Source organism: Panthera onca, chromosome A1 (genome assembly GCF_046562875.1).
Source record: "Panthera onca isolate mPanOnc1 chromosome A1, mPanOnc1 haplotype 2, whole genome shotgun sequence".
Taxonomy (NCBI): Eukaryota; Metazoa; Chordata; class Mammalia; order Carnivora; family Felidae; genus Panthera; species Panthera onca.
In genome coordinates, this window is record NC_138339.1 from 231,803,914 (window position 1) to 231,825,904 (window position 21,991).

The window sequence follows — 21,991 nt, forward strand, 5'->3', positions numbered from 1 at the left end:
CCCCAGCTCCCACTCTTTCCAGACTTGGCTTGCGTTTGGGTGGGGAAGGCTTCCCACCAAGGTTTCCGCCAGCCAGGGCGTAAAGCCGCTCATCAGCCCAAGCACTTGGTGCCAATGTGGCCCAACCGCCTTGCATTGCGCACCTTAGCCCGGCACTTCCCAGGAACTGCCCCTTTCCCCCCATTCCCCCGCTGAGGAAGGAAGCATTTGCTTGCACAGGAGACAGATTCGGTCCACTGGCCTTAACTCTAAGACACTACGATGCAATCAATGATTTGGTGATCACGCTGGGAGGTGTGTTGCACGGGGAAGACAAGGCCCGACCTTGGCATCTTCTCAGCGGACACCCTGCACCCTAGGAGAGGAAGGGCCAGGGGGCCGCTGCTGGTTTCACATTCGTATCTGGCCGCAAGACCCCCGGACCGTCTCGGGCCCCATCCGCCACACGGCGCACCAGGCCACGGAACTTGGACCTTGCGCGGCATCCCCGCTCCGCACCCGGGGGTGTGCAGTGTGGCCCGGCCGCGGGCAGGCGGGAGTCCCCTTGGTCGTCCCCCGGGCGACTCCCGGCGAGCGATCTCTCCGTCAAAGGCTCTGCTGACAGCTTGCGGACGCCGGGGAGCGCCGCGCGGGAGCGCCCCGCGGTCCCGCACCCGGCGAAGGCCACGTGGGCCGGTCCCTCCCGGCTCCTTTACGCCGCCGCCGAGAGGCCGCCCCCGGGAGCGCCAGGCGGAGCCCCGTTCCCGCGGCGCCGCAGCGCCACCTAGCGGCCGGCACGGCGCGGGGCGAGCGGCCCGAGGAGTCCCCAGCCGGGCGTCAGTCGTTTCGCAGGAAAGCCTGAGCCCACAGGGGATTCCAACTCGGGACGCCTGAGGGGGAGCCCCCTGGAGCAAGCCGTGCCTCGCACGGTTTGGTTACGAGACGCTTCCGGCGAATCAAAAGCCGCCTCCGAACAGCTGGGCACCGGCAGCCACGAGGAAGCCTCCCGAACTCCTCGCCCGCCTCCAGCCTGCGGGGGGCGGGGCGCGGCCGCCTATTCCAGCGCGGCCCTGCTCGGCCACCGAACAGAGTCGGCGACGGCTGGGCCACCAACCGTGGGCCGCCCTGTCCGCCCCTCTTCCGAAGGGAATAGTTTCGTCTTAGTGCGGCTGCCCCGCGAGCCGGAGACGCCGCTGTTGACGACAGTGCCACGTGGCGGGGTGGGGGGGGTGGTGGCGGAAGTGTCGCTGCGTCCGGCACCTAAATCGCGGTGGCTCCGTGGAGGTTTCAGATTCTACTCCTTGGAACGATGACGTTCCGAGCGCCTGCTTAGATGGCAGCCCCCTGCAGGGTGGCGGGAGAGGGGGGACCGGGACACGACCCTGCCACATTAGCGTGGGTGCAGTTAACCCAAGAGACCACTGTGCGCACAGCAGGGGGGTGGGGCGTGCAGGGGCAGCGTGCTGTGCTCGGGGATCTGGCAGTGTGGGTGCTCCTGGCAGGCGGCCGGGGGGGGGGGCGGGGGGGGGGGCAGGACGCACAGAACGCCGGGCGGGGGCCCTCGGTCACGTGCAGCCCGGTGGTCCCCGCTGAGAGCCGCGCATCACCCGACCCCCCGCCCCCCACCTCGTGGTGCCCACACTGGCAAAACTTGCGGATGTGGTGGTGAGGGAGGCCAAATGCACCTGCCCTTCCCCAGCACGTCTAACCTCCAGGCTGAGCGGGAAGAATGGGCCCCCGGCTGTCCTGCCGTTGCCTCCAGGAGTTTAAGAGAAGCCACCTGGCTTTTAAATAAGTGACTCAGCAAACCTCAGTGAATTAACTCCGTCTTCACAACGGGGACAGCTTACCAGCCTTTCATGATTTTTTTTTTTTTTTTTTTTAAGTATTGGACCCAAAGTCTCCGGGACTCTGACTCTCGATGATCCCAGAGGCAATGACAGGGTGTGGTCCTCGAGTCGTCGCTTGGTGGCCGGCCACTGATGCTGCACGATGCGGCACCAGGCGCGGAAACAGCGTGCAGCTCCCACCGGCAGGTGCAAAGTATCCAGCTCTGAGGTTTCTACCCGACGTGAGCTCTTCCATCCCTTCCTTCTCTGAGATGATCCATTTTTCCTTTGCTTACCTCATGTGTAGAGGCAAGGACACTGGGGAAGTGGTTATTCTGAAAGGGGAGGGCCCAAGACACCCGGGAGGAAACTAACAGGTTAGGACCGGTTGACAAGTACCATCATTAATAAATAGGCAGTTGTCCTCAACAGTCTGGAAGCACGGGTGACCCCGAGGGGACCTGTGGTGTCCCGCTCAGGTCTCTGAGTGACTCGGGATGGATCACTGCAAAAAGTCTCTGGTTCAGCAACTGTTCGGGAGAGCAGACTCGAAGTCTCTCTAAATAGCTGTCCCTGCCACATGCCCTGCAAAGCCTCCACGGGGAGCTGGCCTACCCGGGGGGGCTCCCTTGTAACCCCAAGAAGGGGGAGGCCCCCGTGGACACTCCGGGGTCCGGCTGGCCAGCCTGAGGCCGGGGGATGGTGGGGGCAGGCGCTTTCAGGTTGAAATGAGAGTGTCCTGGCTGCCCTCGGGATGTTGCAGGGAGAGCTGCAGAACTTTCCGGGGTCCTGTGTCCCGCCCCCACCCCCTTGGGGGAAGAAAGCCCAGGATAGGGAATTGCTGTAGCTGTGGACATTGCCACTCAAGGGAAAGGTCAGTGATGATCCAGATAAAACTGGTTGGGATTTAGGACACATCAAACCGTCTGTGGGGTGGAAACATACCCCTGTCTGGGTCTGAATTTGAAATCGATGCTGAGGGGGACTATATACTCAATTTTTTGTGTCCCTTTCCAACCCACTCCAGCCCCCCCCCCCCCCCCGCAGCCCACCGAAGATGGCCTTGCAGAGCAGAGCCTCCGAGCTCTCTCAAGTCCAGGGCAGGGCTGCTGGAGATCAGGGCTGGGAGACAGCTGTGGGCACCCTGCACCTGCTGCATCCGGGGAGAGGGGCTCTCGGTGACAGTCAGCTGACCCTGGCACACGCCGAAAAGGAACCCAGCCTGCGAAACACCTCCCTGCCTCCCTGCCTTGGATCCCCGGCCTGAATTTCCTGAAGCCTGAGAGGGCTAACGGTTACATCAAGTGCATGCCACAGAAGGTCCCTCAAGTTAATTTTAATATGCTTCAAACACAAATATGCAACACAGAAACGGGAGGGGCCAGATAAATAGCGTGTGGCCCCATCAAATACTCAGCAAGTGTGCCAGCCCGTCAGCCCCCTCCCCTCCCCTGACACCGCACCCCCCCCCCCCCCAGAACCTCATCCCACTTGTGGTGGGCGGGGGTGGGTGCAAGGGCACGGACATGTCTCCTGAACACCGGGAAGAGGCTGGTGAGGTTTGGTGGGTATGAGGCAGGCGGGGAAGGCTGCAGCATCCGGATGTGGAAACCATTCCAGCCTGGGAGGGGGCGCCAGGGGGACTTCCATGTCAGAGGTCCAAGTCCTAATGGGGTGGGAGGGATGGGGTGGGGGGGGGGACGGGGCACAGCGGCTGCCGCCCCCCGCGTTTCAGGATAGGAGCGACACGTGACGGGCGTCCAGGATGAAGGAAGGAGGCCAGAGCAACGTGGGAATTCGCTCAAGTACCCGAGGTCGGGGCCGGTTAGGGCAAAGCTCTAGTCCACCTAGCGAGGGATTACTTAGTTCTAACGTCTCTACAACTTTGCAATAGGCTACCACGCCGTCCGTCGCACGTTCTAATGGAACACTGAAACGCGTGTTGCCGTGTAACTGCGTTTAGCAGGTGTCGTGATGGAAGCAGTTCCTGACTGGCAGCGCAGGGCTGCTGAACCGTCCTCTGCAGGTGGCGCCTGCTAATCGAATAAATAATTGTGTCTTTCGTCAACGTGGCAGGATCTACTCTAACGGAATGCCCAACTCAATATCACAACATCATGCAGAGCCACCAAAGGAAAAAAGAAATGTTTCTTCAATGGGGATCCATCGTGTGGGTCCCTAGGATGGGCAGAGACCCTTGGAGGTTTGCGAGAAATGAGATGTAGCCGAGGCCAGCCAGCCTCGACTCACGCAAGGACGGCGACGGGCCTGTCTTCAGGCTGGCCGCGTGCGTGCCGAGCAGGTCCCCCCACCCCCACCCCGCAGGCCATTTCTTCCCGGCCCGGAGCATCCCTGCGTGAGTCTGCTGGCCTGGGGCAGGCTCAGAGGCAGCCCTGTGCTCGGGACGATTTTGAGGGGCCATCGGGAGAAAGCGCGGGGTCTTTGTCACCAACGGGAACCAAAGGCATCAGTGCCGTCACCGTATCGACCGTCAAAACTACGTCTTTCTTTGTGTATTCTGCTCCTATACCTCCAAAGCACTTACGGGACAGCTTGCACGGTCTAAGTCTACCGATTCCGAGATGCATGCCAGTCCAGGAGCCAGGACCGCTGGCTGGCGGTTTCATGGGCTCCTCCATTGGGAAGAACCTCCTGGGCCTAAGAAGGGACCGCCGTCGGCTGTGGTACTGCTTGGTCGTCCGGCAGAAAACACGCCTGGCTTTGCGGGAGGTCATGTGACGGTCTAGCACAGCTTGGAACGGATCCCCCAGGATGGAAGGGCTGGCTTTCTGGAAGCTCCTGCCAGAACCCCTGAGCCACCTCAATGAACAGTGAGGGGGTTGAGTTACAGAACCGAAGGTTGCCTATGACATGGGGGCCCAGGGTCCCGTTTCGGTGGGTTGACCCTTTATGGAATCGCATGAGAGCAAACGACACGGGGTGCCAGAGGACGCTTTCCTACTCTGTGCTCAGTCAAGATACAGATCGTACTAGCGGTGCTCCTTCCTGAGGATGGAGTGCGGATGGTCTTGGCCAACTCCAAGGCCATCCTCCCCCTCACTCTAGAAGGTCAGGCTCTTCCACATTTTCCCAAGGGTGCAAGAGCGCGACGACGGATTCCAAGATGCCGCTTGGGTAAAAAGCCAAACTCGTGTTTACGAGACTGTAGATGAGCCACTGTCATGAGCGCCGTCCACGAGAAAAGCCAAACCCCCGAGGGGCTCCCCCCACCCCAACCCTTCGCCACTCACGACAGGAGTAGTGATAGTTAAAACTTGTGAATGGGATAATAGTGACCTCACATCATGTTGACTACGAAGCTGACTGTTCCGAAGGCAGTTACCGCTCACAGATCGCTGGTGTTTGTGTTAGAGGACCACTTGGTGGTAGGTTGCAAGGCGCTTCTTCTCTGTATCTTTTTTTTTTTTTTTTTCCTTTTTCTATTTTGGGTAGAAATATTCCTGGGAAGCTAGATAGAAATGCATTTTCATTTCCCAATAATTCTTAGGCACAAGTTAGAAAACTGCTGACCTTCACCAAAATATGTCAGCACTTCGTGTTATAAAAAATGCAATTCAGAACCGCTGCATGTGTATATACGTGTATCTAAATATACACACAGGTCGGTGCAGTACACAAGGATTATTCAATGTATATTCAAAACTGAGCTATTTGTAGCTAACCTGAAATTCTGCAGTGAGAGTTCATTGCTCGGGAACAACTGGAGTTTCTTTCTTTCTTTTGGCTCTAACTACGGTCAAACGTTTGCACATCAGACACTACCGTTTACGCTTTCCTAAGCGCCAACGCCAGGACAGTCTTACACGAGGATCGGAAGAGGACTTGGCTTAGAATGCAGCTAGGCAGCTACTGAGCATGCGTGCAGGGCCAGCCCCGGGCCGGCCCCTGGTCAATTCTCCCTCCAGGTAGGAGCCCTGGGTGGACGGGAGCCACGGCTCCCGCAGGCGGCGTGGCGGCGGCGTCATCTGGGCGTCGTGCTGACTCTGGCGGGAGAGGAGGGCCCCGAGGAGGAGCCGCGGTAAACAGGGGATGTGGGGGACAGTTTAACCGGGCTGGTCGGGTCCCCGGTTTGGAGCTTCCACAGCAGCTCTTCGTTGGTTCGGCTCAGTCTCTTCTTCTCCTGGGTTTCTTTCTCCACGTATTCCTGGAGATTGGCATTTTCCTCCGACAGTTGTCTGCGGGAAGAGAGTAGGAAACGATCAAGTGGTGATCACGCCGGAAGGCACCTACCTGGAGATCCGCCAGGCCGGTGGGTTTGAGGCAAGCGAGGGGGCTGTATGCGGGGGGACAGGGACAAGGGGGACCACGGTGACCAAGAACCTCGGGTTGAAACGTGAGTTCCGCTCATCCCACGGACACGTCTGTTCCCAGAGTCTCTCCGTCGACACCCGGTGGCTCCCAGTCTCTCTGCCCGGTCAGGGGGAGGCGCTGGCTGTCCGGCGGACAGAGCAGATGCCAGGCAGAAGAGGACGGGAGAGGAGTGGGGGGCTGGTGTGGGCGTGCCGCCCAGGAGGCTCACAGACAGTGGCAACCGACAGGGACAGCACAGAGACGGTGCTGTCGGCCTCGGGGCAAATCTCGGCCTCCCCGCCCCTGGCCTGGGTCTCCAGGAGAGCAACCTGCCTTCCCTTGCTGCAAACGCTCGGTGCGTCGGCCTGCCTGCTGGGCTAGGCGCCCTCGAGGACACGGGCCACAGCCTTCTTGAGTCCCCGGAGTCCAGCCTGGGGCCCGGCCACAGCAGACGCTCCGTGAACGTCTGCTGACGAGGGACGCCTGATGGAGAATGAATGGATGCGGTCTGTGCCGTCTGCCAGGAAGCGTGAGTTGCTTGCTCTGTGGCATTAAAAACTGACGGTGCCTCTGAGGACCTGACCGGGATAAGGACCCAGCTGTTTTGCAGCTGGCTGGACTGAGCCTGGGAAGTCACCTCGCTCGCGTAAGGCCCGGACTTGCTCTTTGGACCGGGGTGCCTTTGTGATTTGCAGGGGAGGCACGGGGTTGCCCCGGGCGGGGAGGAGGCTCTGGCTCCCCCCACCCCCGCCCCTCCCCTGCTCAGGCTGTCAGCAGTGGGGTCTTGCCGCCCCTGCTGGAGGGGAGGTCACAGACCTGCTCCCTGCATAGTCTCCCCCGTGAGCTTCTGCGGTGGTAACGAAATGCCAGCACCAGGAGCTCAGCTGTGGACGCTGTGTGTGCGTGCATGTGTGTGTGTGTTTCATGTGTTCTTTTCTTTTCTTTTTTAATGTTTTTATTTTTGAGACAGAGAGAGAGCGTGAGCAGGGGAGGGGCAGAGAGAGAGAGGGAGACACAGGATCCGAAGCAGGCTCCAGGCTCTGAGCCGTCAGCACAGAGCCCGACGCGGGGCTCGAACCCACGGACGGTGAGATCATGACCTGAGCCGAAGTCGGACGCTCAACCGACTAGGCCACTCAGGCGCCCCAATGTTTCGTGTGTACTGACTGTTCTGTCCACCAGCCAGACACTCCCCTGTCTCCCTCCCTCTCCTTGGGCCTCCCTGTCCCCCAGGACACGCCAATATTGAAATTAGACCAGAGAACGACCCTACAATGGCCTCTAAGTGTTCAAGCGAAAGGGAGAGTAACACATTTCTCACTTGAAGTCAAAAGGGTAGCGAGGAAGGCACGTTGAAAGCCTCGACAGGCTGAGAGCTGGGGCCTCTTGCGTCAAACGGGCGGCCAAGTTGTGAGTGCAAAGGGAAGGTTCTTGAAGGGACATTAGAAGGGACACCCCAGTGAACACACAAACGATAGGAAAGTGAAACGGCCTTCTTGCTGATGCGGGGAAAGTGTGGGTGGTCCGAATAAAAGATCAAACCAGCCGCAGCATCCCCTTAAGCCAAAGCCTACTCCAGAGCAAGGCCCTAACTCCCTTCAATTCTGTGAAAGCAGAGAGAGGTGAGAAAGCTGTAGAAGAAGAGTCTGAAGCTATGGAGGTGGGTTCATGAGGCTTATGAAGGAAGCCATCGCCATAACCTAGAAGTTCAAGGTGAAGCAGCAAGTGTTGGTGCAGCAAGTTACCCAGAAGGTCTGGCTAAGATAATTCATGAAGGTGGCTACACTGCACAACAGGTTTTCAGTGTAGAGAAAAGAGCCTTCTGTTGGCAGAAGATGCCATCGAGGACTTTCACAGCCAGAGAGGGGAAGTCAGTGCCTGGCTTCAAAGCTTCAAAGAACAGATGACATGCTCGTAAGAGGCTAACGCAACTGACGACCCAAGTTGAAGCCAGCGCTCACGGACCATCCCGAAAATCCTGGGGCCCTTCAGAATCATGCTAAATCCACTCTGTGCTTTGTAAATGGAACAGCAAAGCCTGGATGACAGCACATCTGTTTACAACACGGTTTACTGAATATTTGAAGCCCACTATTGAGATCTGCCCCTCAGAAAAATGATTCCTTTCAAAATATTACTGCTCGTTGACGATGCGCTTGGTCACCCAAGAGCTCTGATGGAGATGTCGAACAAGATTAATGTTGTTTCCGTGCCTGCTACCACAACATCCATTCTGCAGCCCATGGATCAAGAAGTCATTTTGACTTTCAAGTCTTATTCTTGAAGAAATGCGTTTGGTAAGCCTATAGCTGCCATAGGGAGTGATTCCTCTGACAGATCTGGGCAAAATCAGTTGAAAACCTTCTGGAAAGGATTCACCATTCTAGATGTCATTAAGAACATTCACGAGTCATGGGAAGGGGTCAAAATGTCAACATTTGCAGGCGTTTGGAAGAAGTTGATTCCCACCCTCGGGATGACTTTGGCGGGGGGGTCAGGACGTCAGTGGAGGCAGTCGCTGCGGATGTGGTAGAAACAGCGAGAGAACCAGAACTAGAAGCGGGGCCTGAAGGTGGACGGCGTTGCCGCGATCTCGTGATAGGACGTGATCGGGTGAGGACTGCTTCTCGAGGCTAAGAATCGTGGTTTCTCGAGATGGACTCTGCTCCTGCCGAAGATGCTGTGAAGCTTATTGAAGCGACAAGGGATTTGGAATATTACACAAACTTGGTAGATAAAGCAGCAGCAGGATTTGAGAGGACTAACTCCAGTTCTGAAAGAAGTTCTACTGTAGGTGAAATGCTATCAAACAGCATCACAGGCTACAGAGCAGTCGTTCGTGAAAGGAAGAGTCCATCAAGGAGGCAAAATTCACTGTCGTCTTAAGAAACTGCCACGGCCACCCCAGCCTCCAGGAAGCCCACCCTGATCGGTCAGCGGCCATCAACATTGAGGCAAGACCCTCCGCCAGCAAAAAGATTCTGAGTCACTGAAACTTTAGATGATGGTTTGCATTTTTTGGCAATAAAGTATTTTTAAGGTAAGGCATGTCCGTTGGGTTTTTAGACACAATGGTATTTCACACTTAACAGATTACAGGGGAGTGTAAACTTCCCTTTTATACGGACTGGGAAACCACTCATTTGGGGAAAATTCATCTGGCTGCTTCCCTGCGACACTTGCTGCCTTGGGGTGGTCTGGAGCTGAAACTACAGTATCTCCGAGGTATGCCTATAACCTCCCGCTGGCCGACCGAGCCCCAACCCTGCTTTACTCCACATCCTTCCTTGAGAGTTGGAGCACCTCCGAGCAGGGGACTGAGAGGGGAACGCTATTACCCACAATAGCTAGCGGCATTCAGCTACACGGCTTCCCTCTGGCTTCTGCACCCCCCGCTGTCCGCTGGCCGGGCGGCCCAGGAGAACGGCTCAGCGGCCGAGGGCCCCCCACGGGTCTGCCCAGCTCGGCTCAGGGGCTGCTTAGGTGGTTCTTCTCCTTTGCCTGGGGACGCTCAGCTGGCAGGTCTCTCCAAAACGCCCAGAAAGGAACCTTCCACCTCCCAGCTGCGTTGGAGACCCCTGCCACGCATTTCTGCCGATTTCGCTCGTTTCCCCCAAGGTGGGGACAACCGAGATGCAGACCCAGGGCACGGGCCGGGTGGCCGACGTGGTGGTGTGTTTTGTCCTTCTCTTCATACGGGAAAGGCCGAGAGCCTGCGTGGGGAAGGCCTCACAGCTCGGAGGAGTGAGGCAAATTGGATGCTGGGACAAAAACAGAGCCCCCAAAGAAGTGCTACGGCAAAGCCACTTTGTAGGTGACACATGCTTTAGGAAGCTCACACAGCCGGGCCCCCCTACCTTGTGACAACGGTGTTCTGGTCGATCCTTGCTTTGAGGTCTTCGTTCTGCTGCTGGAGAACCTGGATCTTTTCTTCTAGAATAATGTTCTTTTCCGCCTATAAAAGACGCAGTGTTAAGAGGTTCTCAGCAAGGCTTCTGGGCTTTGGTTGTCAAGAACAGTGCTTGGCAGACGGCAGTTTGCGATGCCTTAGTGATTACAGAATCAAGTTAGAGGGATGTGAGCAGCCTGTGCCTTTTAAACAGAACAGGACAGAAAATACCAGAGTGCAAACCATACGTAGTAATAAAACTATTATTGTTACACATATTTTAGATATAAACATTTTTTTTACCTCTACTGTGCACGTGTGTGCGTACATCAGGTTCCCGTGTAGAATACATTTCTCGTGGGGAGTGTCCCTGCTGTCAGAGGGGAGCTGCGAACACCGCTGGGACCTAGGGTGGCTGACGGGTCCCCGGGTTCTTCCTGACGGGTCAACTGCACTACATCACAATCCCTGGCCCGGCGTGTTTGCACAATATGACATTCTGAATTAACGGAGGGGTGGGAATACAAATGGCACGGACGCATTTTTTCCTTCTGAGGGTCCGGGCAGCCAGGAACCCAAAGCCCGAGACTGGCTCGGTACATTATCAGAAACTAACGCCATCGATGGTCAGTATCACCCTGCAACTTACGCCTTTTTCTCTGTCCGTGTGTCCCCCCAGGGCCCTGCTGAAGCACAGTTCCATTCTAAGATAAATTCAGAAATAAATTTTGTTTTGAAAAGAAAATGACAAATTCACCGCTGGGTAGTTGATCTCGGAAGAGAACTGTCACCCTCCCACGAACAGAGCTGGGCGTCAGAGCCAACGGGCCGGGCTCTGTCGTAGCTCTTTAGTCAGGCCCTTGCCTTCAGCCTGCATCTGTGCTCCCAAGGAATGGGAAGTGACTAAACTGGCCTTTTTTTTTTTTAATGCTGAAAGGTTTCTGCAAGGAGAAGTCACGCATGCTGGCAGAATGCCTGGCACATGGCTAAGAACAGCCAAATAAACCCCGAGGCTTCTGGGTGACCAGACAACTGAATGCGGATGGCCCAGCCTGGGGGCGGAGGGTCGTGGGTCTCCGCGTGAGCCGGGCTGCATGACACGGCTCGGAAGGGCAGGGCTCTGACATTGCTGGGAAGCTCCGTGTGGTCACCATCACCCAGGATGCTGGCTGTGGACAGTCCCACCCCAGTCTGCCCCCGTCCTACGCCATACAGCGAGAGACGCCTCACAAAGCAGAGGTGCTAGAAAGAGAGGACATGATGGCCGAATACGGCACGTGGTCCTAGATCAGCCCCTGGTGTGGGAAAAGCGGCGGCAAGGGATATCTCAGAGACAGACAGGGACAAACGTTCAAAGGTAAGATGAGATGATCCATCACCGAGACGGCAAGTTAAAGGTCTGCTCGCTGGAAGAGAGCAGGATACGACCATCTGCACGTGGGGGCGGCGGGGGGGGGCACACCGTACAGAGCAAAAACTCTGGAAAGCGTTAGCCGTGGTTGGAAAGACATCTTAATCTCCTTACTTGCGTCTATCTTATAATTTTTTATAATGCCCGTATTTTCTTTCTGCAGCGTCAAAGTTAATTTTGAATATAGCAATCAAAAAGGAAGAACAGCGATCTGAGACCCCGAGGCCAACCTCCACCTCCAGACGGTGTCTCCTTGGAAGCACGCTGCTCTGCTTAGTGACTCTGACGACCGTCTCCAGCTCCAGCCCTTGTATGACCCTTGTGCCTGCAGGGGAGGGGAGTGAGCTCTGGGGCGCTCTGTTACTCCAGCGGGCCCCTTTGCCAGTTCCATGGCAACCGGGCTGAAGGGGGAGGCAGAGGGCCGGGAGGGCAGGGACGGGAGCCCTGGGGTCAGGGCTCCCGCCCGGGCGGGCCACTTACGGGCTCTGGGTGAGATACACCCCCTTCCTATACGTCTGCATATACGTCTGTGAAATGAGGCTCCTGACAACACCCGCTCCAGTGGGTCGCTCCAGTGGGTGGAAGAACCAACATATGGAAAGTGCTCTGCTCAGTGTGGCCACCCATCCCCCCAGGGAGGAGGGAGGAAGCAGCACTCCCCCAGGGCAGGAAGGCCGGATGGGGGGCTGGAGACAGGCCATCAGGAGGACTCCCAGTTGCACAGGATGAAGCCGCTTCAGTTCCCTTATTAGAACTCCCGGCTTCCCAGGGGCGCCTGGGTGGCTCGGACGGTTGAGCGTCCCGACTTCGGCTCAAGGTATATGATCTCGCGGTTTGTGAGTTTGAGCCCCAAGTCGGGCTCACCGCTATCAGCACAGAGCCTGCTTTGGATTCTCTGTTCCCCTCTCTCTCTGCCCCTGCCCGCCCCCTCAAAAAAAAAATACATATTTACATATACATATGTACATATACATACACACACACACACACACACACACACACACACACACACATATATATTAAATAAAAGAAACTCCTGGCTTCCTAAGAAAGGCCTGGAGACCAACCGTGGCATTTCTGCTCAGGTGTAAGCAATGGACAGGGAAGGGCCCACCGTCTGCAGGCTGTGAATCCACGATGCCAGTAAGGCATACCATTCAGGTGACTGGAACTCTCCCAAGGACGCAGGCTGACTCACCAGTTTTTCTAGCTCAATGATCTTCTTTTCCTGCTGGTGTATTTGCTGATTCTTCATCTCTAATACCTGCTTCAAACTCTTCATGTCTTCTTCCAAGTGCTGATAGGGAGCCAGTGCAATCTACAGCGGCAGAGAGCGAGAGCCGGTCACCGGCGGTCCCAGCACTGCCCAGTATGCACCGGTGCCGTGAACCCGGTTAAATCTGGCCTTCCATAACAAGCTTCCCAGGAGGCCCCGGAGTGTCAGCATGGGCGCATTCACGGCCTTGCCTGATACAGACGCCCGCTGCTCTCCCCCTGGAAATGCAACGAGAGACCCAGCTCCCCGGGGAATGAGAGAGGTAAGGCCATCATCCACTGACCAGCCCGGAGGCTGGGATGGCTGGAGGCTGCCAGCCCATCCCCCAAAGGGAGCTCATGGAGGAAAAAGAGCAAACTCGACATTGACTTTTAACATTGGCCCAGACCACTTCATTCAGCAGACAGGTCAGGAGTCACAGGTCTCCCCTGTGTCCACGGGGAGTTGGGGGTGTGTGTGAGGGAGGGATTCTTGCATAGGAAGTCAGCAAAGTGGTTCTGAAAGCAGAAAAGGCGTTTCAGAAAAACAAATGCTAGAGTAAGGTTGCCAAGAGGTAATAACTCAACAACAAAATACCGGACATTGAGTTAAGGTTGAATTCCAGATACACCGCCTTTTTTTTTTTTTTTTTTTTAAAGTGTCAGTATCACATGGGATGTATTTATGCTAAAAAAAAATTCACTTATTTATAATTCACACTACACTGGGCGTCATGTATGTTATCTGGCGACCCTCCATCAGAGGGAAGGAGTTTTGCCAGCTTTTCTGGAAAAAACTCCCCTCAAGTTACCAACGCAGCCATCGGGGGTACCTCCTGTGCGGGCCTAAAGGACACCTGGGGGCGAACGAGTGGAGGGGTGGGTCCCAGCCGGGGGGCGGGGGGGGGGGGGTGCGGAGAGCTCCCAGGCGGGGTGGAGCCCAGCTCAGGGACAGTGGCTGGGGAGTGGAATCTGGCAAAAAAATCATGCCAACGGAGAACCCCACGGCCGTCCCCTGTGTCAGGAGAGAGGCGTTGACGGGGACGTGTCCTGGCCAGCTGTCGCTCCAGCAGTGGATCGACACAGAGGCCCTGTCACCGGGGGAGACTGCAGAGGTGACTCCTGGCGGGGGGGGGGGGCCTGTGGGAGCCACAAGGCCGGGTCGGCGGGGGGAGGGGGGAGGGTATGACTACCTCCAGCTGCTCTTCGGTGTTCTTCCTCAGGGCCTCCTCAAAGCGTCTGGCCCGGTCCCGCAGAGACTGGCTCTGGAAGGTCAGCATGTGTACCTGGTCCTGCAAGGCATGACAAGAAGGCCAGCTTGGTCCGCCGCAGGCACTGCGGCCCGGGGAAGCCGTGAGGCAACGGCCACCCCGCCGGGCCGCGAGGTGGAGGCCGCTTGGATTGCCTGTCCCACGTGGTAAGAGGGGGTCACGTGGCACCCATGCTGCACATGAAGGGTCCCGACCCCGGGGGAGAACTTGGGGGCCGGCAGCCTGACTCCGAGCACCTCCCAAGATGAGAACACTGCCCCTCGTCCCCAAATAAGGAGCCTGCTGGCGGGAGGCATTTCGTGATTTAATATCTGAATTCATCATTAAACTATTATTAATTACTTAATATCTGATTCAATGATCTGATTTAGTATCACAGAGGCAAACTACCGCCAGAGGGAGGCATCTAGTCCCTGACTTTAGGAAGAACAAGATACCTACCTCAACGGAGAGCTGCCCTCGTTTCTACACCATTGAACCATCCTTGACCTTCACCGTCTGCCTGAGACCCCTCTTCCCACCACCAAATGCACTAATTTCGGGGTCAAGGCTCGAGTCCCACCAGTTCCACCCGCGTGATGTTCCTGGGGTCCGCAAGCTCTCCTGGTCCCTCTCCCTGAAGTTCAGCCATGCGCTTGGCCCTTTCCTGCACCTGGCGTCTGGGGTAGGACCCTTCTGCCCTCAACGTGGAGTCAGGGGGAGCCTTCGAAAGCACAAACCCGACCCCGTCACCCCCTCCGTGTAAAACCCCACTGGCATCAAGATGAAGCACGGACTTTACACAGTGTCCGTGCATCTTCCGAACGGCCTCTCTTGTCTCCCGGCTCACTCAGATCTCACTGTCCCCTCCAGCCCCGCCTTTCGTTCCAGCTCTCCCACCAGCGGTGCCTCCACTGGCCAGCCCCCTCTCCTGCTCTGCTCACTTCTGGCCTCCTCCCCTTGGCCTTCCTGGGCCTCAGGGCCGGATTGCACGTCCCTGGCGTGGGCTGCTGTGTGGGCGGAGTCTTTTCCCCTGTGGAGAGCCTCTCCCTGGCTGGACCAAGGCTCCCGGCCCCCGGCTGTCAGGGCAGATGCGACTACACTCAACCTCGCTTGCAACCCCAGCCTGAGCACGGCAGGCGAGCAAAGGGTGCAGGGCAGTGGGCTTTCTCGCGGTGCCCCAGCGCAGTGAGCGACGGGGCCTCGTCCACGCAGCGTGTCCCAAGATACTCTGCCCAGTGACGCCACTTCTGTAACATTAAAACACAGGGACTAGGGTCTCCCCAGGAACTCTGCCAGCATGAGAAGTGACCTCACCCCACTGATACGAAGAGCTAGGTATCGTAAATGATATAATTCCACATGAAAATACCGTAACGTATGAAACGCTGGCTTGACTGCTTTCTTCATTTCGCCAGAGGACCCTGTTTTATAAACCATCTTTGGTGGCTTCCTTTTCCTTTTTTTGTTTTTTGTTTTTTTTTGGTTTCCAGTTATTTCCAATTTCATTTTTAAGGCATAAAAGCCCCCACGGTACCATTAAATGCAAATGCTGGTACATTCGAGCAATATAGTTATCAGTGGGAGTCTGTACCCACAGGAGCTGGTGAGTGGAGATCACAGCCCCGGGCAAACCTGGCTGGGCCCTGGCACACAGCCATTGGGCAGCACGGTCACCTTCTAGAACATGACTCTAAAAATGTACCGCTACGTGGCTCCTATCCCAAACCCGTCCACGCTGTCGGAGGAAGCATTTCTTTCAAGTCTCTCCCCCTCCGTTAAAAAAACAAAACCGTGAAAAGACGCATCAGGCAAACGCCACTTAGGATAGATCTAAAATGTCAAACTGTGTATTTTCTGCCTTCTTCACCATTACTCAAAACAGATCGCCAGGGGGCGCCTGGGTGGCGCAGTCGGTTAAGCGTCCGACTTCAGCCAGGTCACGATCTCGCGGTCCGTGAGTTCAAGCCCCGCGTCAGGCTCTGGGCTGATGGCTCGGAGCCTGGAGCCTGTTTCCGATTCTGTGTCTCCCTCTCTCTCTGCCCCTCCCCTGTTCATGCTCTGTCTCTCTCTGTCCCAAAAATAAATACAAAACGTTGAAAAAAAAAAATTAAAAAAAAAAACAAAAAAAAAAAAAACAAAAAAAAACAGATCGCCAGGCACACAACGGTGCCACAGCAATCAGACAGAACGGACTATCTTTCAACTTGGGTTCGCTCCTTTTTGTCCAGCTAAGAGGCAGAAAGGCCCAGCTGGTGACCTGGCCCAGCACGGGCCACTCAGGAGTTAACCAATGGCATGATAATAATAACAGTAAATGCAGCAATGCTTTAAACTATTATAATAGCAATAGCCACTATTGTTTTTGTATTTTATTTTTTTTAATGCTTATTTATTTTTGAGAGACAGAGCATGAGAAGGAGAGGGAGACACAGAATCCGAAGCAGGCTCCAGGCTCCGAGCTGTCGGCACAGAGACCGACGCGGGACTCGAACTCACAAACTGTGAGATCGTGACCTGAGCCGAAGTCAGACACTCAACTGACTAAGCCACCCGGGCGCCCCTAATAGCTGCTACTTTTTACCATTTACCTTGAACCCACCTCATGTTAGACACTTTACATACATCATTTCCCTTAATCTGCTCACACCTTGGGGGAGGTCCCGTTATCATCCCCATTTTACAGATGAGGAAAGTAAGGTTTACAGAGCTCATGTAACTGTCCACAATTTCAAAGCTAGTAAGAGGGGGTACAGTGGGGATTTAAACTGAAAGCTCCAATCTCTTGCCCCAGACCTGTTTCTCTAGCCACCAGTAGCCCAAAAAGGGAGTCTCGACAATTCCATCCTCTTTGCACCAAATAATCTCCAGCCCAAATGAAATCTGCCCATGGAGAATCACAAGTAAAATACGCGTAATTCATGACGGTTTAATGTCAGCAGCAGCGTGAGGACCCACATATGAAACTAAACTCTCAATTCTTTTTGGTTGTGGACTGGATGGGGTTTTTGTTACATCACAGTATGGTCCTGGTTTGTGCACCTTAGGGGGCGTGCACCTGATGGTGTGGGATGCGGGGTACCCGAAGGCAGTCTGGGGTTCACGTGCCGAGGATAAGCCGTGTGACGACCGCGCAGGCGACCATCGATGGATCGATGAGTCGGGGGTCGGCTTGCAGCAGGCGGTTTCCCATTTTAACTTCTGAACAGAATGCTCAGTAGTTGTGAGACTGGCTAGCTGCACAATCCTGGGTGCTCTTCTTGGGGGGCAGGCTCTGGTCAATGAACACTGCCAGGGGAAAGCGCGCCATCAAGGAAGCAAAATCCCCACCTTTGTGTTGCGGTTTTGGTAATCACCTCCCACAATTTCCCCACGTGAGCGTCCCTAATATTTAACGAGTAATCTGGTTGTGATGGTTGGGAAGGGAAGCAGGGCCACCGACCTCACCCCCGCTTCCCAGGCAGCTCTGCCCTAGGGCCGGGGGTGGCCTGGGTCTCTAGAAGGCAAGAGGGAGATGCACGTAGTCTGGGAGACCCTTCATTCTCCCGCAGAGGTCAGCAGGAAGCCAGGCGGCTCCCTGGCCTCGGAGACCCACACTTTCTGCGGGTTGGTGGTGGAAGGCAAAGAAGGTTCTTTTCATCTCACACACTTCCAGCTGATTAAAGTCCCTTCGATAATTCCCAGAACATGTCCTATGACATCTATCCTTCACAACGGGATACCGTCACCCCATTCCCACTGCCTGGAATACCGTCCTCAAGCACTCCCTCCTCCTCAGACACAGCTCAGGTCAGACCATGGCAAGTGGGGACCATCATCTCAGAACTTCTGTGGCGCTCACTAATGGTAGTATTCACTGGGCGTAAGTATTTACCTTTTGTGTTGTCTGTCACTGTTCGGGTCACAGCTGTCTGAGGGGACAGTGACTTCCCAAAGGGCAGGGCATATGTCTCATTTACTTCTACATCCCGATGCTTAGCACAGGATCCTGTACACAGTAGGTGCTAAATAAATGTCTGTGGACAGGCATAATGACACCGCCATCATCGTGAGACCAGAGTGAAGAGAATGAATACTGGGGCACCCGGGTGGCTCAGCTGGTTAAGGGTCCGACTCTTGACTTCAGCTCACGTCATGATCTCACGGTTCATGAGATCTGCGCTGACAGCGTGGAGCCTGTTTGGGATTCTCTCTCTCTCTCTCTCTCTCTCTCTCTGTCCCTCCCCTTACTCCCTCACACTCTCTTTCTCAAAACAAATAAACTTTAAGAACAAATGCACCTTTAAGAGAATGAATATTAACCTGTAATGACAGCCGCAGCTTTTCAAAATTTTCTTCCAATTCTTTCTTTTCAAGCTCATGGGCAGACATCAGTTCTGGAGAGAAGAGGTCAAACAGTTAATGTGGTCTCTTGAAAAAGATCAAACAAGACCCCGACAGACTCAGGTAAATAAGGGACACTGGTATATAGCAGGCTGAAGCCTAAACAGACTTCTCCATTATTTTGAAACGATATGCAGTCCCATTTAGAAGACAGTGAAAGAAGGAGCAGGGGAATAGGACAAAGAAAGACAAAGAGGGAAAGAGCAAAGAAACGAGCGAGGGAAGCAAACAGCACAGTCGTGCTCGTGAACACACGTCCCCATACACGTGCGTGCACACATGCACCATAAACGCACGTGCGCATGAAACACACACACACACACACACACACACACACACACACACGATTCCTACAACCTGCTTTACCACCACCCTGGCCAAGTTGGATTCTCCACGCACAGTACTCATTGATTCTCCAAGCTTTCCTGGGCCATACTCTGGAAACCACCGATCTCTAGGATTTGCTTGAGCAAAGATTCAACATTAAGAAGCTCAGACAGAAGTTAGGACTAATTGGACTGGTTCCTGTCAGACAGTATGGAACAATTCTGTCCCGTGAAAAGTGTCATTCTGGTAATAATTTGCAAGTTAGGCAGAAAGAGATGTCATGTAAGAGTTATTAAGTGAATGGATTCTATTTTCCTCCAGATGGAAAGAATCTTATTAGCTGGGTGAAGCGCATCTCATTCTGGCCACACAAGCAATTTGTTTTCATGTTAGAACTGCAGTGAGGAAAGGTCTCATTAATCAGCCAGGAGCACATGCTCAGAACAGGAGAGCACTGGAGGCCAGCAATTATCATTCGGGCTGGCATGAGCTGCAATTAGGAAAGACTTTGTGGTTTCCATTGACCCAAATCTTTTAAGTAATGATGGCGAAAGCCTCTAAGAAATCTAGTTGTTTATAGCTGAAATTTGCATTTGGGGGGGGAAAAAGTCTGTGCTGATTTCATTGATATAAAGCCATGTGGCCTTCTGGTCTACCTGGCTCTGTCTACATGATTAGTTTTAATAGTCATTGAAAGTATCATCCTGACCATAGTAATGCATTTTTGGCTATCATTAAATACATTTACATTGCCTCCACATTTATATATAATTCAAAGGTCTTGGATATGGTGTCTAAGTGAGATTTCATTCATCACAAAAACCTACCAGGTCTATTTTTTATGAAAATACAGGAACAAAAGGCAACCCAATAGCCTTAAATAATTTTAAGGGGCGCCTGGGTGGCTCAGTCCGTTAAGCATCCCACTCTTGATTTTGGCTCAGGTCACGATCTCATGGTTCATGAGATTGGGCCCCACGTGGGGTTCCATGCTGACAGCATAGAGCCTGCTTGGGATTCTCTCTCTCCCTCTCCCCCCCACCCCTTGCTCTCTCTCTCTCTCCCTCTCTCCCTCAAAATAAATAAATATTTTTTAAAAATTAAAAAAAGTTTAAACTCTAATGTTTAACTTTCAAATTCTTAAAATTCATTAACCTATGTATTACATTTCATTGTTTTTAATACACTTTTCACAGTCAGCGGACTAGGAGAAAAAAAGGGAGGGGGGTTGAAATCGAAAAAGAAGTTGTAAATATTAATGTACACGCACGTCAAAAAAAAGGTTCCTTGGCAAAGTCAAAATCCTGGCAGTAATGAGTAAATGTTGTTACTGTTGTTATGACCCACAAAAACCTCTACGTATTGGAAGATCATTCAAGTTACAAAAGTGTAGAAAGAAATCCCACCGTCTGGAACTCTGTTTAGCCCACGGGGCATACGGTGCGTGGCTATGAGGTGTGGAGACGCAGATCCACAGGGGCGCTGCTGTGGCCCTGAGCACACCACAAACGTGGGCAAGTGCACGGACCTACGGCGGCTTGCCATTTTGTGTTGAGAGGCGACGAGACAAGGTAAAGCCCAGGATTTCCAGGCGTACTTGGGAATAGTGCTTCTCAAGATTCGAGACCCCATCAGAACCATCTCAGGAGCTCTGAGCCATCGCGACGGCCAGCAGCAGCACCCCAGAGCAGCCACCGAGGAGCCCCAGCTGGGACCCGGGCTGGGCGTGAGCCCCTGGGACGGCTCCCTAGGGTTCTCGTATCCAGGCAGGGCTGAGGGGGGGCTGCTTCTGAGGAACGAAGTGGTTACCTGGATGGATCCTGGATTTCTAGCTCTTCTTGCCACAGGAAGCGACACGGAAGACGGACCGGAAGGAAAGGAAGGGAAAATGGGAAGAGGAGCACGAGGAGAAGGATGGCAGGAAAGGTTGGGCTCACACGACCCACCCCGAAGGGCCGCACATATGGCGGCCGGTAGCTACCTTGGACCTTGTGGTGGTGGTCATCCTGCAGGATCGCGATGGCTACTGTGTGGTTATTCTCCATCTCCAGGACAGCAGCCTCATGGCTGGCCGTGATGTCTTCTACCTGAAGGAGGCCACGGCTATGGTTACACACAGAGTGGGGGCGGGGGGGGGGGTTGTGGCAGCAGTGTCCTTGCTGCCTGGAGGACAGAGGTGGAATCCCAACTGGAAAGGTCCGTGGCCCGAAACGCCAAGGACAGGTCATTCTGCCGAGATGACGGCTATCTCGGCCTTGTGCCGAGGCAGGAGAGCCAGGGTCTGGTGATGACGTGGCAGTCCCGGAATCGGGGGAGGTCACAGGGGAGTCACTGCCACAGACCGGCTGTCCGCAGGAAGATGGCGGACGGCTGCCCGAGTCATCTCTTCACTGCCCTGGGCCTGGCTTCCGGCCCATCCCCTTCCTCCTCCCATTCCTCCCCCTTCGCCAATCACTATGAGGTAATGGTGCCTAAGGAAAAGAAGAGGGTCCTCTACTGGATGCTCTGTTCTCTGTTGCCCAGTGACAGGCGGGAGCGTGAAGGCACAAGGTACGTTAAGTGAACCGACCTCTATTAACGCACCTGCTATTGGTTACTGCACTTGGCTCTCACAGCAGCATCACGAACCAGGTATTTTCACGCCCATTTAACAGACAAGGAGACCGAGGCTTAGGGAGGTCTGAAGTGTTTTGCCAAGGGCTCGTAAACGGCAGAGCCGGCAGTCGGCGCAGGTCCGTCCGACGCCACAGGCGAAACTCTCTCCAACACACCGTGTCGCCTCCCCCAGCAAGACCGCAGCAAATGCGTCGGGATCCTGTCACCGGCACCGAGGCAGGCCGGCAGATCTGTGCGTGCTCGCTGCACCTGCTTCCCCGTAACCGTGCCCTCCAGATTACCACCTGGGCCTCCCGCCCAGGCAACGTGCAGCTGCTCCGGTTTCTCTGGCTGAAGGCCCATTTCCAGAACGTAATCACGGGCGGTGCAGCTGGTTCAGGATTCTTATTTTCACCCTTCCCGATCGCTGCAACCCAGCACTCCCCACACGTTTACTGTGTTTGTTATTGGTGTGGCTGTTGCTTTAACGTCAAATACATGGCTTTCAGGAGCGATTGCAAAAAAACCCCGCCTCTCCTCCTAGTAGCACACCAGGAGAACCTTCTTCTAAATTCTTGGTCCGTGACCCACCGGTAGAAAACACCACAGTGTGTTACATCACGCATGGGCGTGTGCACCCGCGAAACCAAAGTTCCACAAAACAGCACGTTCTCTTCCTATTTGCAATAATCCGGCTTTAACATTTCTGCCTTACTTTGTGTTCCAAAATGCCAGTTGCAAACCACTAAATTCATTTCACAAC

General features: G+C 54.7%; 1 protein-coding gene across 3 annotated transcripts in view; it reads right to left on the reverse strand.

The window, feature by feature from the left end:
- Positions 1 to 5,110: 5,110 nt before the first annotated feature.
- MTUS2 (microtubule associated scaffold protein 2) overlaps positions 5,111 to 21,991 on the reverse strand; it is a 566,588-nt gene continuing 549,707 nt past the window's right edge. For all 3 annotated transcript variants that reach the window (XM_060637454.3, XM_060637455.3, XM_060637457.3), the window contains 6 exons: positions 20,615 to 20,720; positions 18,226 to 18,299; positions 13,867 to 13,965; positions 12,618 to 12,737; positions 9,977 to 10,074; positions 5,111 to 6,004 (listed from right to left, as the gene is read on the reverse strand). In XM_060637454.3, the coding sequence (XP_060493437.3) occupies positions 5,791 to 6,004; positions 9,977 to 10,074; positions 12,618 to 12,737; positions 13,867 to 13,965; positions 18,226 to 18,299; positions 20,615 to 20,720 (711 nt within the window). In that variant the 3' untranslated portion in view covers positions 5,111 to 5,790. The remainder of the gene's footprint in view (positions 6,005 to 9,976; positions 10,075 to 12,617; positions 12,738 to 13,866; positions 13,966 to 18,225; positions 18,300 to 20,614; positions 20,721 to 21,991) is intronic.